This window comes from Mya arenaria, chromosome 17 (assembly GCF_026914265.1).
Source record: "Mya arenaria isolate MELC-2E11 chromosome 17, ASM2691426v1".
Classification (NCBI taxonomy): Eukaryota; Metazoa; Mollusca; class Bivalvia; order Myida; family Myidae; genus Mya; species Mya arenaria.
The window spans coordinates 15,775,255-15,791,302 of record NC_069138.1 but is presented as its reverse complement, the minus strand read 5'-3'; the positions used below and the strand labels follow the sequence as shown (position 1 = coordinate 15,791,302).

Sequence of the window (16,048 nt, the reverse complement as noted above, 5' to 3'; positions counted from 1 at the left end):
CGGACTTAAACGTACCACTTTTTGAGTATGTAAACCGTCCAAATACATCCGAGGTTGTTTTCGATAAAATGGCCGAGGAGCTCCGAATGGCATACTACAGGAAATGGCCGAGATGTTCCGATTGAATGGACAGGTGCGCTGTCAGTGTCATAAAGTTTGTTGACATGTTGCGAAGAATGGCGGAGACGAACAGGGATTTTATGATGTTTTTAGGTAAAAGAGTGTTTTAATTGGATTGTTGCACTGGCCCCAATTTCTCGAAACTTCTTAAGCTTAACAGGCTTAAGTTGCTTATTTCAATTAGCCAAAATATATATTTATAGTGAATTTGTATAAATGAAAAATGATTTATTGTTATAATCGTAACGATAAGTCCTATATTAAGTATTAAACCAGTTAAAGGAGTATACAAAACGCAAAATATTGAAAGACAAAAATAATTGGTTTAGCTTAATCCTGTTATAAGAGACTTAAGAAGTTTCGAGAAATTGGGGCCTGGTTAGATGAACTGTTTGTTTAGTTACGTCGCTTTTATCTAAATCTGATGACACAGTGATTTAAATTGTTTATGAACAGAACAGACTTGTACAAAGTACGTATCATCTTCTTAATACATGTTTGTATTTATACATATTAACACATGTTAAAAACACAGGTATCATACAATAGTAAGTCAATTAGAATACATAATATTTATAGTCTAAAATATTGGAAATAAGTTAAATAACTTTAATGGGTTATCCTGTGTTATATATTTGTCACATTGAATTAAATCTTTGTTAACGCACGTATGTATCCAAAGCATTCTAATGATGTTGTGCTTTAGTATAGATATCATCACTAGTACTTTGTTAATCAGTCTGTGTTATAACTTTATGAGATATTTGGTTTGTTACTATGACATATATATGCACAGACTATCTATCTAATAGACGTGTGTATAAATACGGGATTTTACCATAAAGCATTTGTCATATCAAAAATCGTATAAAAGAGCTGTCAACGTACAATTATTTGGACTAATAATATTTACAGACATATTCAAATTGGGTGACAATAAACAAAAAACAAATCACAATTAAAATAATTCAATGTTTAGAGTTGTTCCTCTTGTATGGGGCCGATAATACATTATTTTACTTGCTACAACAATGAGCCATCAGGGATACTTTTTTATTATTTTGATATTTCTTTTGTATCCCTGTAATGCTACAACTCTCTACTATTTAACACTGGGCGAAAGAATATATAGTAATATTATGCATCGATGTTGAATAATAATGACAAAAATTGTTCAATATATACCCGACATAGTCCAAATAATTGTACGTTGACGGATTTTTTTTAGATTTTTGATATGGCAAATCCTTCACGTAGTTAGGGATTGGAAGAATCCCGTATAACACGTCTATTATTTTAGAGTAATACCCGACAGTGATCCCGACAGTGATCTAAACTGAATTGAACTTGTCAATAGAGTCGTTATATTCACATAAATATATTCTTGCCATGGTCACAAAAACAGTTCAATACATGTACACAACCTGTCAGATTTGTAAGATTTGTCCCAAATTTACAGATATCGGGAAACTTGATCAACAATCACATATTACTGTTTTATGATACCTGAACGTGTTTTTTTTGGCATAATGACATCAATAAACATGTGTTTAATAGTAGCCAACAATATTTTCATAGAATTTTGAATTTATAACAGAGATAATTTCAAAATTGTGGCCGCGAGGATTCTCTGCTCAAGGACCGTTCGCTACTTTTTGCTGGAATGGTGGACTTCTCAATTCTGCCAGACTTAGAAAAAAATGCAAAAGACTCGTTGATGGCCATTTAGGTGGACTAATTATATTACATGATTTAAAGAAAAAACGTGACAATTTTGTCAGCCATTAGGCATTACACAGTATCAGCTTAGTTTCCCTGTTTAGAAATAGGGATGAATGGTTTCCCAATTTAAAAAAGCACGGAAAGCTTTTTCCGAACACCTTGCAAGTCACATGATCATTTCAAACATTAAACCGTCAATCATTGATGTTTAAGCAAATTCGCTGTCCTTTTTATCTCTTTCGATCAATAGTTTCAATCAATCAATTTCATCACTGCATAGTGTGTACATGTATGTCCTTTGGGAAGCTTTGAAGTGTGTTTATTTAGCATGTGAAAGTCATGTTTCATGATAAATATTCAGACTTTATTTCTAAACTTACTGGGATTTACGGGTTAGACATACCTAGTAGATTTTGATTGACAAAATGTGCATAAACTGCGAAAAATACATGTGTCATAAGTGATGTGGTACACCAGTAAGTAGGATTCAATGCGTTGTCAATAAACACAACAATATCAATTTATGTAAGTTTTGACATTTTTTTTTTCTTGCAATTGTATCATCTGGTGTCTACTCCCTTTAAAGTAATAAGTAGAGTAATTTTTGGTTGATATTGAGGATTTTGTGGATAATGATCATGTTCATATCATTTTGGTCTTGAAAATACTAATTTTATTTTTTTTAAAGGGAAGGGGGTCAAAAAGAGTGGTTTCTATCAATGTATTTCACTTTTTTTTCAACTGCCTATATTTTGAACCATGTTGTATTATAAGTGAATTAATGTTGTAATTTATCCGCTCCGAAGTCATAGAATGGTAGCACACCTACATGTGTATATGATCTCATATTCTTGTTTGTCAGCCAAATATTGCACAGTAGTTGTGATGTTATACTGTTAACCACTTGTGCTGACAGTGAACTTACTGAAAACAATTGTGCCAAAGTAGGGATGGAACTAAGTGTGAAATGTCAACACAGTTCATGGATTGTTATTATTTTCAATCAGAACCTACTAACTCCATTTTTTGTCAGTTTAATCGGAAACAAATTACTTTTGGTCTTACAAATGTTGTAAATCTGCATTTCTGTTAATAAATGTTTCAATAAATGTTAAGTTTATATTACATCTGTTGAGAAAAATGGACAAGCATTAAAATACGTTCAATACCGGTTTCTTCATGTATCATAGTTATTTCGTGTTTTTTATTTCAGATGATCCATAACCATCTTCGACAATGAGTGCGTCTCGTGTAAAAAAGACACCAGATATGCGTGTAGCAGACTTAAGACGTGAATTAACATTCCGGGAAAAGAAAGTGGCAGAAATAAAACGTGAAAAAATAAGGTCCCTCGCTGATACTAAACCAGTTCCGAAATTAATGATAACTGTGGATTTGTCACATGCAAGAGGAAACCTTGATGCACTCAAAATGTGTCTAAAGGAGTTAGAATGGAAAGAAGTAAGATGATAATTAAACACTCCCTAAATCAACCCTTTTGACCAAAGTATTATAAAATTTGTCAAGGAAATACAACTGTACTTACTTAAGTAATACCTATATGAGTAATAGGTCATGTATACCAAATTAGACTTATTCATTTAAAAGGGATCGACAGCAACCGTAGAAATAAGTTTGTTTAGTTTGTAATACGTGAACTCGAACGAACTTATAAGTTATCAATGAAACTTGGGTAAGTCATCATTTTAAAGTATGATGTCACTGCCAAATATGAATTGTCTCATGCAGTACACCAATATTGAAATGAGCTCCAGACTTTCATGGGCCATCCTAGTTTATTACACACTTAAATTAAATAAACCCCTATTTTTGACTAGCTTGTTGTGATATTATATTTTCATTTGATTGAATGTGTTTTCAACCTTAATTATTATCAACAATTAAACAATCAATCATCAATCAATTAACCGAAATAGATTGCACAACATACTTGGATAAAAGTGTTGGCCTGTTTGAAGCAATGATCTATATTATAATGTTTAGTGAGAATTAAACCAAATTTATTAAACAAACTCCAGTTTTCACTTTGATGCCAGTTTTATGAATTTCTATGTAGTTGAATGTTGAGTGTTATTGAGTGTTAATCTTCCACCACTTAGCTATTGACATGATCGTTACACAATCAATATGATCAATGAAGTCTGGCATTAACTTACCCACTTTTGAATATCTCGGCATTAATTTGTTTTAACATTCCTTCTTGCAGATATATTAAGTTTCAATGTTTTGTTTAACTAAGGTTACATGTTTCAATGCCATGAGCTTTCTCTTGACTTCATTGACACAGTCTTCAAATTTCAGTTAAATATTCACTTTTTATTGCTTTTATTTACTTGTACAAAGTTGAATATCAGTGTGTGTTTTACATTTTCATTTAAACGTCTCATTTTGAAATGAAATTGGTTTATAAGTACATGTAATTAATAAACAGTTAATAAAAAACATTATGAATATATTTTATTCTTAAAGTCATTGTAAAAATGAATGAATCTTTCAATAACTATGCCTTTATTATTTGATTTAAAAAAATATGTGAATGGTATCATTTATTCTATTCACAGATTTTTTTAAAAAATCATCAAATTTCAAATGTTTGAAATATGGCTTAGATAATTATTGATTTAGTTTAAACATTTATTTTACAAGGATTGTAAAGGAAGTTGTGCCTCTCGTTGTCATGATGTTGTGAAAGAGTGTGGTCTTGTAGTGTGGGGGTACCGGAACAAACCTACTTGTCCGGCTTGGTGACCACCAACCAAACTCACATGTTCCCAGGCTGGGAATTGAACCCGAGTCGCCTTAATGAGAAGCAAGTGTGCTAACTGGACAGCCAAAATATAAATTTATTAAATGTGCTTCTTGAAACTTACTGTCTCCTCATCAAGGCTAACTGTTTTCAGACTTAATGTCAACCTAATAAGGCTGACTGTTTTCAGACTTAATGTCAACCTAATAAGACTAACTGTTTTCAGACTTAATGTCAACCTAATAAGGCTAACTGTTTTCAGACATAATGTCAACCTAATAAGGCTAATTGTTTTCAGACTTAATGTCAACCTAATAAGGCTAATTGTTTTCAGACTTAATGTCAACCTAATAAGGCTAATTGTTTTCAGACTTAATGTCAACCTAATAAGGCTAACTGTTTTCAGACTTATAATGTCAACCTAATAAGGCTAACTGTTTTCAGACTTAATGTCAACCTAATAAGGCTGACTATTTTCAGACTTAATGTCAACCTAATAAGGCTGACTGTTTTCAGACTTAATGTCAACCTAATAAGGCTGACTGTTTTCAGACTTAATGTCAACCTAATAAGGCTAATTGTTTTCAGACTTAATGTCAACCTAATAAGGCTAATTGTTTTCAGACTTAATGTCAACCTAATAAGGCTAATTGTTTTCAGACTTAATGTCAAACTAATAAGGCTAATTGTTTTCAGACTTAATGTCAAACTAATAAGGCTAATTGTTTTCAGACATAATGTCAACCTAATAAGGCTAATTGTTTTCAGACTTAATGTCAACCTAATAAGGCCAGTTGTAGTAGTGTATTTAAAAGTGCATTTTAAATTATTAATAAAAAAAATTCATTCCTGAGCTCCCTACCAAATAGGGCACCCAACTAATATAGTAGTACCATTTTATATGTTTGGTGAGTTTGGGTGTTTTAAATGTCAGCCTGCATCACCTACTGCTTGTTGAAGTGAATGAATATGGTGGTTTTAAAATCTCCATGTAAGTGAGTGTTTCGTAGATGACATTCCTCTTTTCATATGACAAACTATAAAAATCTTCGAAACTGCACTTGTCTTAATGTTTCAGATGGCATGGTTACTGTTATCTGGTGTGTGAATCAATGTACTAGAGGAGTTTGTGGACTGTTCTCAATGTTCTCCTGAAGCTCTATATATATAACGAAAATAATAATTTATTATACTCGTACAAAATTTAATATCTCTTTGCTTTTTTTCTTGAAAACTATCAAATACAAAACAAGATTTTTTTTACATTGATTGAAACAAACGCACTGTTGACGACCTCAGGTGCCCATTTAGACTTTATTTAATCTTGCATAATTTTTTTCCATACAATCAACCGGCAAGTTTTACACAATTTTTGTGGCACGAGATCCACTTACTTTAAGTGCAGTGTGCGAATTTAATGGTCGCCCAATGCCAATGGCGATGAAAAAATTAAATCCAATAACCCGATTGGCTATGAAAATCTGACCTTTGTAAATATTAAGTAGTCATTTCAATCATATCCCCAAAGAATGCTATGTTCAGTAAATCATTAGGTAAGGAGCATGAAACTCGTTTGAGTAAGTATTTACACTAACACCGTCTAGAAAATGTGTAATACGGCTCCTTACCCAGGTCTTTCAATCGAGCTCTCGGGTTTAAATGACAGTGTGTGAGAGTCTGTATCATCTGAAAGGAGCCTCAATGCATGATCTGAATGTTTGTTTAGCAATTAACACCCGTATACAAGTGATTATCAATCTGGAATCTGATCACTAGTAGCGCTCAAACTCAATGACGTAATATTAACTCCGCCCATTATGCAAATTAACGGATACCTTCCGCTTTTTCACTAAGTACGATGGTTTTGAAAAACAACAATGCTAAGATATGTTTTATTCATTTATTTTAAGTTGTTTTGTTATATTTCGGGTTAGTTTAAAATATTTCTTATAAGTTGTTAATTTGTAAGAGTAAAAAAAACATTTTTCGTAGCATGTCTCTGATCTTTCACACCATCATTGATCTCACGTTTGGGTAATGTCCACAACGTTCATCGTCTGTGATAGACTGACACCCGTCCACTAAAATGCCACTATGCCACTTAAACACCAGAGATCTGCGACAATTCTTGCCCGACTAAGACTCTTTCATCATATTAAACGTTTTTATAGGCGTTTTCCTGTTTCACTGCCCTTAGTTCCATGTCATTACTTGCATGGTGTCATGATTGTTTCAAGTCTCTCTCTCAAGGTAGGAGGTTGTTGTTTTTATGATATTTCTGTACATGAAATTGTTACAAACATTAAAATAACAGGAAATGATATTGTGACATTGCATTAAAGGCAGACCAAATAATACGTAAAACTCATGGCAAGAAATTGTTATTTTGTGTATTTAGGAGCAGACATTGCTTAGTATTTAAGTAACGTTAAACTAGTGTATGCTGGGTGGACTTGTCTAGGCCTAAAAAAAAAATTGTTTGGTTAGGGTTACATCCTTAAAAAAAATAGGTAGGGTAGGTAGGCTTTTTTTATTTTTTTATTTTTTTTTTATTAGGTTTTATATAAGAAAATAATTTTCATCATTGGAGAATGGTGTTAAAGCTATCTTCTGTATAAGCATTTAAGGTTTAAACTTAATATTAAAAAGCAATTTAAAAAATTTTTTTTTTTTTTTTTTAATTTTTCAATTTTTTTTTCAAACTGACTATAAAAACGGTAGGGTCGGCGCCTATTCCGTAGGTAGGGTCGGGTAACCCGAACCAAATGTATTTTTTTTTAGGCCCTAGGGTTCCATAGAAACGTATTGTAGGTATAGTATATGAATGCCTCCCCTGCGAAAACTTCCAGAACAGTTCAAGAATAATTCTTGAACTGTTCGGGAATTTAAGTTCAAGAACGTTCTTAATTAGTTCAAGAACATATCAAGAACAGTTCTTGAACGTTATATGGCCCATAAGATCTTAACATGATTATTTCAAGAACTGTTCTTAAACACAGTCAGTTCTTGAACTAACATTTGTCAAGAACAGTTCTTGAATTATGCTGTTTAAGAACAATTCTTGAACTGTTCTTGACAAACATTAGTTCAAGAACAGTTCTTGAAATCATAATGTCAAGAACTTATGGGCCATTTAACGTTCAAGAATTGTTCTGGAACAGTTCTTGACATGTTTAAGAACAATTCTGGAACATTTCTTAAAATAATATTCCATTAGTTCAAGAACAATTCTTGAACTGTTATCGACCATGGTAGTTCAAGAACTGTTCTTGAAATAATTATGTCAAGAACTTGTTGGCATTTTATTGTTCAAGAACTGTTCTTGAACTAATGAAATATTATTTTAAGAACTGTTCCAGAATTGTTCTTGAACACAAACGCACGCACGGACAGACACACTCGACAGACATTAGGACGGGTATTTCTCGCTACCCTCGCAGAGGACTCGACAAAAAAACATCAAGAATAAATATTAACTGGTATTTTTTTTAAATTGCAAGTCCATCTTAAAATACAGCTTCAAAAGGGTTAAAATACATCACGTTTGACAAAAAACTCAAAATTATCTTATTACAGGATCTTCATATTATTCTTTCTGACAAGTGGCCAATCTAGATAACAAGATTCGAAATGATTAGTTGAAAAGTGCAATGGTCTTAATCCTTTACCCCATGTGCTATTTTTAGACTATAATTCACAAGGAAAGAATCTCATGAAAAAGATGAATACCTATAAGAGCAAGGACACATAATTTTGAAAATATTGTGAACAATTAAGCATACATGCTTATAAGACTAGTTATTACATGTTAAGATGTTTGGTCTAAAATATGTTTTCGGGTATAAGCTTTGTTTAAAAACACCGAATACCTTCTGGGAATCTTACTAAACCAGCATACTCCGGAGAAATGTTCCTCGTAAAACAACTAATGGTTGCCAAATAAACAACAAATCACTTAAAGCAAACCGCTTAACCATAAGCTAGACCAACAGATCAAAATAAGTCTTCCACATTACTATTCACTAAATGTATATAAAAACTAGTTACATTGTAATTAGAATGTAAATCTTAACTTAAATTGCAAAAATGTAACAACCTTAAAATAACCAAGAGTACGAGTACGAAGCTATTGGTTACGAATAACATAATCGCGAAAATATATGACATTCGTTAAAATACTACTTAAAGTTTGTAAACAAGACAAAAACTAGAAGATATCAATCTATACAAGTACCATGCTTATGGCAATATAAGAAACTTACACTATGAGGGGCTCAAGGACTAGATATTTTAGGTTCAGATGTGCGGAGCGCACACAGCATACGTTGGAACAACGACACAATCCCGTCAAAACGTGAAAAAATACCAAATTCAAATTAACAACTAAACACATAAAAAATACATAACAATTTCAAAAACCATGGAACTATATCAAAGTTCCAAAGCACTCCCCGTCTGGTATGCCTATGCCACTTTAATTACATTTAAAAACAAGAGGCACATCAGTGCCTGTGCTCCACTGGCCAAAAGGTTCAAGCAAAGACCACCTAACGAACATTTTCGTCAAGTTTCATAGAAATACAATCATCAATTTTTGAGGAGAAGTTATTTAAAAAAAATTTTTACTTTAATAGCTCTGGCTGCCATGTTGTGCAGTGGACCGAAATGATTTGGGCAATTTGAGTAAAGGAGCACCAAACAAACATTTCTGTCAAGTTTTATCGAAAAAAAGGTCATCGGTTTCGACGACAAGTCGTATAAAGTTTTTTTTATTTTTTAGCTCTGGCAGCCATGGTGTGCAGTGGACTGGAACCATTTAACAAATTTTGGTTAATGACCACCCAAGGAACATTTCTGTCAAGTTTCATCAAAATCTGATCATCGGTTAACATTTAATCTGAATAGATTATGAAGCAAATATCTAACCTGAACAAGAACTGACGAGATAGAATCGACTTGGTGTTTCACTTACACTTTTCGGCCATTTAAGTTACTAAAAATAGCTGTTTCATAAACTTTCAGAATGTCACTTAAACGAAAATTAATGTTCAGTCTATATATATACTTTCCTATGTATAAATGTAAGGTTTTTAAATTGATCTTTTTGTGAGAACTTTATGCTTATATGTTTACTCATAAATTATTATTGTTTAAAAATTATTTAAAGATGCTATACATGAAAAATTAAGACATTATTTTTTTTTCTACTAAAGGGAGGTAATTCAGTAGTAAAATGTAATCAAAGCTATTAAAGCATGGCATTTCTTTTCTAACCAGGTTGATATTATTACAGTCTATTCAAGCAAGATGCCTTTTGTTTTTACATAGTACCCATAGGTTCTGAAAAACAAGGAGCACTATTCCCAACAGAAGGATGTCACTCCCTATCACTGCATGAGCATCATAATAAAGAAATGTTTACTCAAACTGCAAGCTGCTCAATTGAAATAGGTATTTACCTCAAGCATACAGTTTTATAATGTGGCAAAATAGTCGGACTACTAGATTGTCATTCAGACTAGTAAAATATGCCATTATGCTAGTCCAACTGGCTAGTAGGTTAAAATGTTTTTCGTGAAGACTGCGGACGAGAAGTCCTTAAAGGTTTTTCTATTTTTAACTCTCGCAGCCATGTTGTGCAGCGGACCGGAACCATTTGGGCAATTTTGGTTAAAGGGCATCCCGATGAACATTTATGTAAAGTTTCATCAAAATCTGATAATCGGTTTCTGAGAAGATGTAGTTTAACGTTTTTTTCTATTCTTAGCTCTGGTGCCCATGTTGTGCAGCAGACCAGAACTGTTTGGGCTATTTTGGTTAAGGACTACCCAAGTAACATTTCTGTCAAGTTTCATTGCAATACGATCATCGGTTTCTAAGGAGAAGTCGTTTAAAGGTTTTTCTATTTTTACCTCTGGGGGCCATCTTGTGCAGTGGACCGAAACCATTGAAGCAAATTTGATAAAGGACCATCCAAGGAACATTTCTGTTAAGTTTCATCAAAATCTGATCATCGGTTTCTGAGAAGATGTTCTTTAAAGGTTTTTCTATTTTTTTTGCCCTGGCAGCCATGTTGTGCAGCGGACCGGAACCATTTGAGCAATTTTGGTTAAGGACCACCCAAGGAACAATTCTGTAAAGTTTCATCAAAATCTGCCTATCCGTTTCAGAGGAGATGTCGTTTAAAGATTTTGCTATTTTTAGCTGTGGCGGCCATATTGTGCAATGGACCAGAACCATTTGAGCAATTTTAATAAAGGACCACCCAAGGAACATTACTGTCAAGTTTCATCAAAATCTGCCGAACCGTTTCAGAGGAGATGTCGTTTAAAGATTTTGCTATTTTTAGCTCTGGCGGCCATATTGTGCAATGGACCGGAACCATTTGAGCAATTTTGGTAAAGGACCACCAAAGGAACATTCCTGTGAAGTTTTGTCAAAATCCGCTTATCAGTTTCAGAGGAGATGTCGTTTAAAGTAAAAGTTTACGCACGCACGCACGCACTCACGACGGACAATCTGTGACGACATAAGCTCCATGGCCTTCGGCCAGTGGAGCTAAAAATCATCAAAAGAAAAATGGTCTCAAGTCGCTTTAATTAACCAAGTTCCACAAAATTGTATTATTGAATGTTTAGAAATTATCAGTACATGTTACAAAATAACTTCTACACTTATAAACGGTACACAATGAACTTTAAATAAAACTGTAATTTGCATACAAGTATTACAGAAAAGAATACTTGATATTAAAGGAATAAATTCACATGTTCAAAAATGTTCTGTACAAAGCAAAAGAATTCAAGACATTCTGGTTACTTAAAGTGTACACACAAATGTATCAAAAATAAAAAATAAAAAAATGAAATATCATGGTATTTAAGAACATATTAATATCAATGAATCACAAACATATTATGCATAATTTTTCATAATTATGAAACAATCAAGTTTTGAGAAAGCACACAAAATGAGTTTCAATGTTTCTTATAAAATCAATGAAATAAGTCTATACATAAATCATGTTCAAAATAAGATTCACTTGTTATAATACTTTAGTAATATGTATTACTGCTCATCACTACATATATTTTATAAGCTCAAGCCAAAGTCATAGGTAGATGTAGATAAATGGAACACATTTAAGTGAAACCTCAGTTTGTTCATGTATTATTCACATCTGGAACTGATGAGTTTTGTGTATGACCCCTTCCGCTGTCGGTGCTGGGAGGCCGATGGTGGGGGTCATACTTCACTGATAAGAAACTTCACTTTCTTTTCTTAGAAACATTATTATCTAAACAGAACACTCTAGCAATCTCTAGAAATATAGCAAATATTTACACTGATGTTAATAACAAATTACGCTTTATCACTAATAATCTCACTCTACAAGAAGAACCAGCTCAGTAACTGGTCGCATATACTTCACACACTTTCCGTTCTTCACAATACGCACTTCACTGTGAGGTACATTGTAAATAGACTATTATACTGCCAATTAGGTTTGTACATGTTACGTTTAAGGTATTTATACAATAGACATGGATACATCATACTTACATGTCTAATTTTAAAGCTTCTTGACATTTATGACAAACTGTTTTTTGTAACTTGGCTTTTAAGTTTAACAAGAGGATCTCACAAAATCATTAGGTCTCTCAACAATTAATATGATGACTTTCAAGACATTCTGTGGTTGCTGAAGTACATCACATAAAGACATTGAAGGTTCTCACGTTTTTTTTTTAAAATGTTCAGTATTTCAAGAACAAAGTTCATAAGAACGCATCAAGAGCTGGTGAAGTACTGAACATTAAAACTGATAAAAAAATAATCTTGAACAGCTCTTCCTTATATAACAAAACTTTTTAAAACATTTCAGAGCAGCTGGTGCATTTGTTTAGTTCTTGAACTGTTCTTAAAATGTTCCATATATAAAACAATAAATACTAAAGAACATTTCAAGGCACTATCAATTCTTGAACTGTGAGTATCCACTAACAAGTTCTTGAAATGTTCTTAATCCATTCATTATTGTTTGTTAAATAAATAATAAAGGAACCTTTCAAATTCTTGAAATGTTCTTAATGTGTTCACAGAACATTATAAGAACAATTCAAGAACATATCAAGTTCTTGACATGTTCTTAATGTGTTCATGGAACATTTTAAGAACAATTCAAGAACTTATTATGTTCTTGACTTGTTCTTAAATTGTTCATAAAATAGTTCAAGAACTGTTCAAGAACTTAAGTTCTTGAATTTCTATTAAGATCTGTTTAAGCACAGTTCAAGAACTGTTCCCATCTGTTCAAGAACTGTCAAGAACTGTTCTTGAAAACAGGAACTGCTTTTCGCAGGGGAACCAATTTTACATTTAAATTGTTTCATGAAGACTAATGATCGTTTAACATGAATAAGAAGTAATTCTAACCAATTAAACAAAACTGATGAGAAAAGTCCACAAGCTTCTGAGACAGTACCCTTGTATATATGGGGTACAAAGGTACCAATTGGTTATTGATGATGCCATACCCAGGTCTAACATTTCTGCTATGTCCATCCCTTAATATGGCCATGCCATGCTCTACTATGTCCATGCCATGCCCTACTATGCCCATGCCCTATTATGTCCATGCCCTACTATGTCCATGCCCTACTATGTCCATGCCCTACTATGTCCATGCCATGCTCTATTATGTCCATGCCATGCCCTACTATGTCCATGCCATGCCCTACTATGTCCATGCCCTACTATGTCCATGCCCTACTATGTCCATGCCATGCCCTACTATGTCCATGCCCTACTATGTCCATGCCCTACTATGTCCATGCCATGCCCTACTATGTCCATGCCATGCCCTACTATGTCCATGTCATGCCCTACTATGTCCATACCCTACTATGTCCATGCCCTACTATGTCCATGCCATGCCCTACTATGTCCATGCCATGCCCTACTATGTCCATGCCATGCCCTACTATGTCCATACCATGCCCTACTATGTCCATACCATGCCCTACTATGTCCATGCCATGCCCTACTATGTCCATGCCATGCCCTACTATGTCCATGCCCTACTATGTCCATGCCATGCCCTACTATGTCCATGCCATGCCCTACTATGTCCATGCCCTACTATGTCCATGCCATGCCCTACTATGTCCATGCCATGCCCTACTTATAATGTCCATGCCCTACTCTGTCCATGCCCTACTATGTCCATACCCTACTGTGTCCATGCTCTACTATTTCCATACCATGCCCTACTATGTCCATGCCCTACTACGTCCATGCCCTACTACGTCCATGCCCTACTTTGTCCTTGCCCTATTCCGAAATATTTCAAAAATGAGCCTGAGTTAAACTAAAAAGAATATTCCTTGGCCAAAAGTTGATCTTACTTGACCCTTGGATCTAAAAATCTATTTTAACCCTGTGTTTTTTGTTTTGCTGTAAAAATCTATACTTGATAAAATCTTATAAATATTTACATTCAGTAGTTTGTAACATTGCCAGTTGCTTATTGAATGCTTTACCAAATTTAGTTCAAACAGTAATAAGCAAATGATTTTATCATCTAGTTCAAACTGGAATATCTGTCTTATTAAATGTGAGAAATCCTACCAGAGGAAACCCACGTGTCAGGCTTGGTGACCAAGAACCCAACTCACAAAAATTGCACGATTTTCCTGCTGCATTTAGTTGACAACATAACCACTGGATTGTGACTGCTGAATGATCTAAGCTACTTTTTGTGCAATGGAGTTCTATCCACATAATTTTAAAGATAATACTCTGTTGTACTAGTGACTTTGTTTTCACATCATTTAAGTAACAGTTATTGTTTATATTTGCTTTACTTAACATTTAATTGGTTGCCAATTAGTGTTTGGCACGAATGACTTAAAAATGCTGACCTGAGCACTCAAGTGTGAACTGCTTAATATTCCACTTAATTATTAAGTTAATCAAACCAATTACAGACTCAATGGAACTTTAGCAGTTGTTTTCATCAGAGCTTTCTAGTTGATTAAATCAGAATCTGTCCCGCGATCCCATTAGCAGAGATGTACATGATCATAAACACAAAATGGTTCATCCACAGATCCCGTTTGCTAGGAAGGATCATGAGCAAAGATGTATTAAAAAATTATTAAAATAACTGTTCAGATGTTCATCACTTATTATTATAGTGTTCATCAATTATACATTTGTTTCTTCTTTGACAGTTCCCATTTGGTAGAAAGGACCAGCACTGTGACATCCATTGGCAGTGCCAGAGCTTTGAACAAAACCCTGACCTCTATGGCGGCAAGGTCAACAAGTTCCCTGGTAGGTTTGGAACAATTGTGGATTTTTAACTTCAAAATATCCTAGCTGTGTCATCCCTCCAGTTGGTTTTATTTGTATTGATGAAATCAAAATATTAAATTTAACTTCCATCTTTCATATAACAATAAAATTGTACTTACTGTACCAATTTGGTTGCAAATATTCACCATGCTTGAGGAAATTGTTTCATGAGTATTTTATTTATAGTAGAACTACATATTAAATGAAATGAGTACCTACTTGTTTCATATTTGTGTACTGCATTAGTTTAACCTTGATTGGTTTGAAAAGAACAGAACATTGTTAATAGTTACCATCCTGACCACAGAGGGCTGGTGTCTACAATCTGGTATGACCAAAAGGTTGGTGTTTTAGTGATGATTATCGGGTATGACCAGAAGGCTGGTGTTTACAATCTGGTAAGACCAGATGGTGGGTGTTTATAATATGGTATGACCAGAAGGCTGGTGTTTATAATATGGTATGACCAGAAGGCTGGTGTTTACAATCTGGTATGACCAGATGGTCGGTGTTTATAATATGGTATGACCAGAAGGCTGGTGTTTATAATATGGTATGACCAGAAGGCTGGTGTTTACAATCTGGTATGACCAGATGGTTGGTGTTTACAATCTGGTATGACTTGATGGTTGGTGGTTACAATCTGGTACAACCAGATGGTTGGTGTTTATAATATGGTATGACCAGATGGTTGGTGTTTATAATATGGTATGACCAGATGGTTGGTGTTTACAATCTGGTATGACCAGATGGTTGGTGTTTATAATATGTTATGACCAGAAGGCTGGTGTTTACAATCTGGTATGACCAGATGGTTTGTGTTCACAATCTGGTATGACCAAATGGTTGGTGTTTATAATCTGGTATGACCAGATGGTTTGTGTTCACAATCTGGTATGACCAGAAGGCTGGTGTTTACAATCTGGTATGACCAGAAGGCTGGTGTTTATATACCAGTATCACTGAGATGGTTGGTTTTATTAATACCTGTGTGATTATAACGTTGGTGTTATTGTTACAAGATTGACCAGCAATTTGTTGTTGTTTTTTCATATCCATAAAATGACCAGAAGGTTGTTG

The 16,048-nt window shown here is 33.9% G+C and overlaps 1 protein-coding gene across 4 annotated transcripts in view; it reads left to right on the top strand.

Moving 5' to 3' along the window:
• The window catches only part of LOC128224208 (tubulin polyglutamylase TTLL11-like), a 32,206-nt gene continuing 16,158 nt past the window's right edge, over positions 1-16,048 (top strand). For 3 of the 4 annotated variants that reach the window (XM_052933978.1, XM_052933977.1, XM_052933975.1), the window contains exons 1-3: positions 1-213; positions 3,056-3,303; positions 14,845-14,947. In XM_052933978.1, the coding sequence (XP_052789938.1) occupies positions 3,079-3,303; positions 14,845-14,947 (328 nt within the window). In that variant the 5' untranslated portion in view covers positions 1-213; positions 3,056-3,078. Of the gene's footprint in view, positions 214-495; positions 593-3,055; positions 3,304-14,844; positions 14,948-16,048 lie in introns of those variants that run through there. The other variant, XM_052933976.1, reaches the window with a different exon arrangement.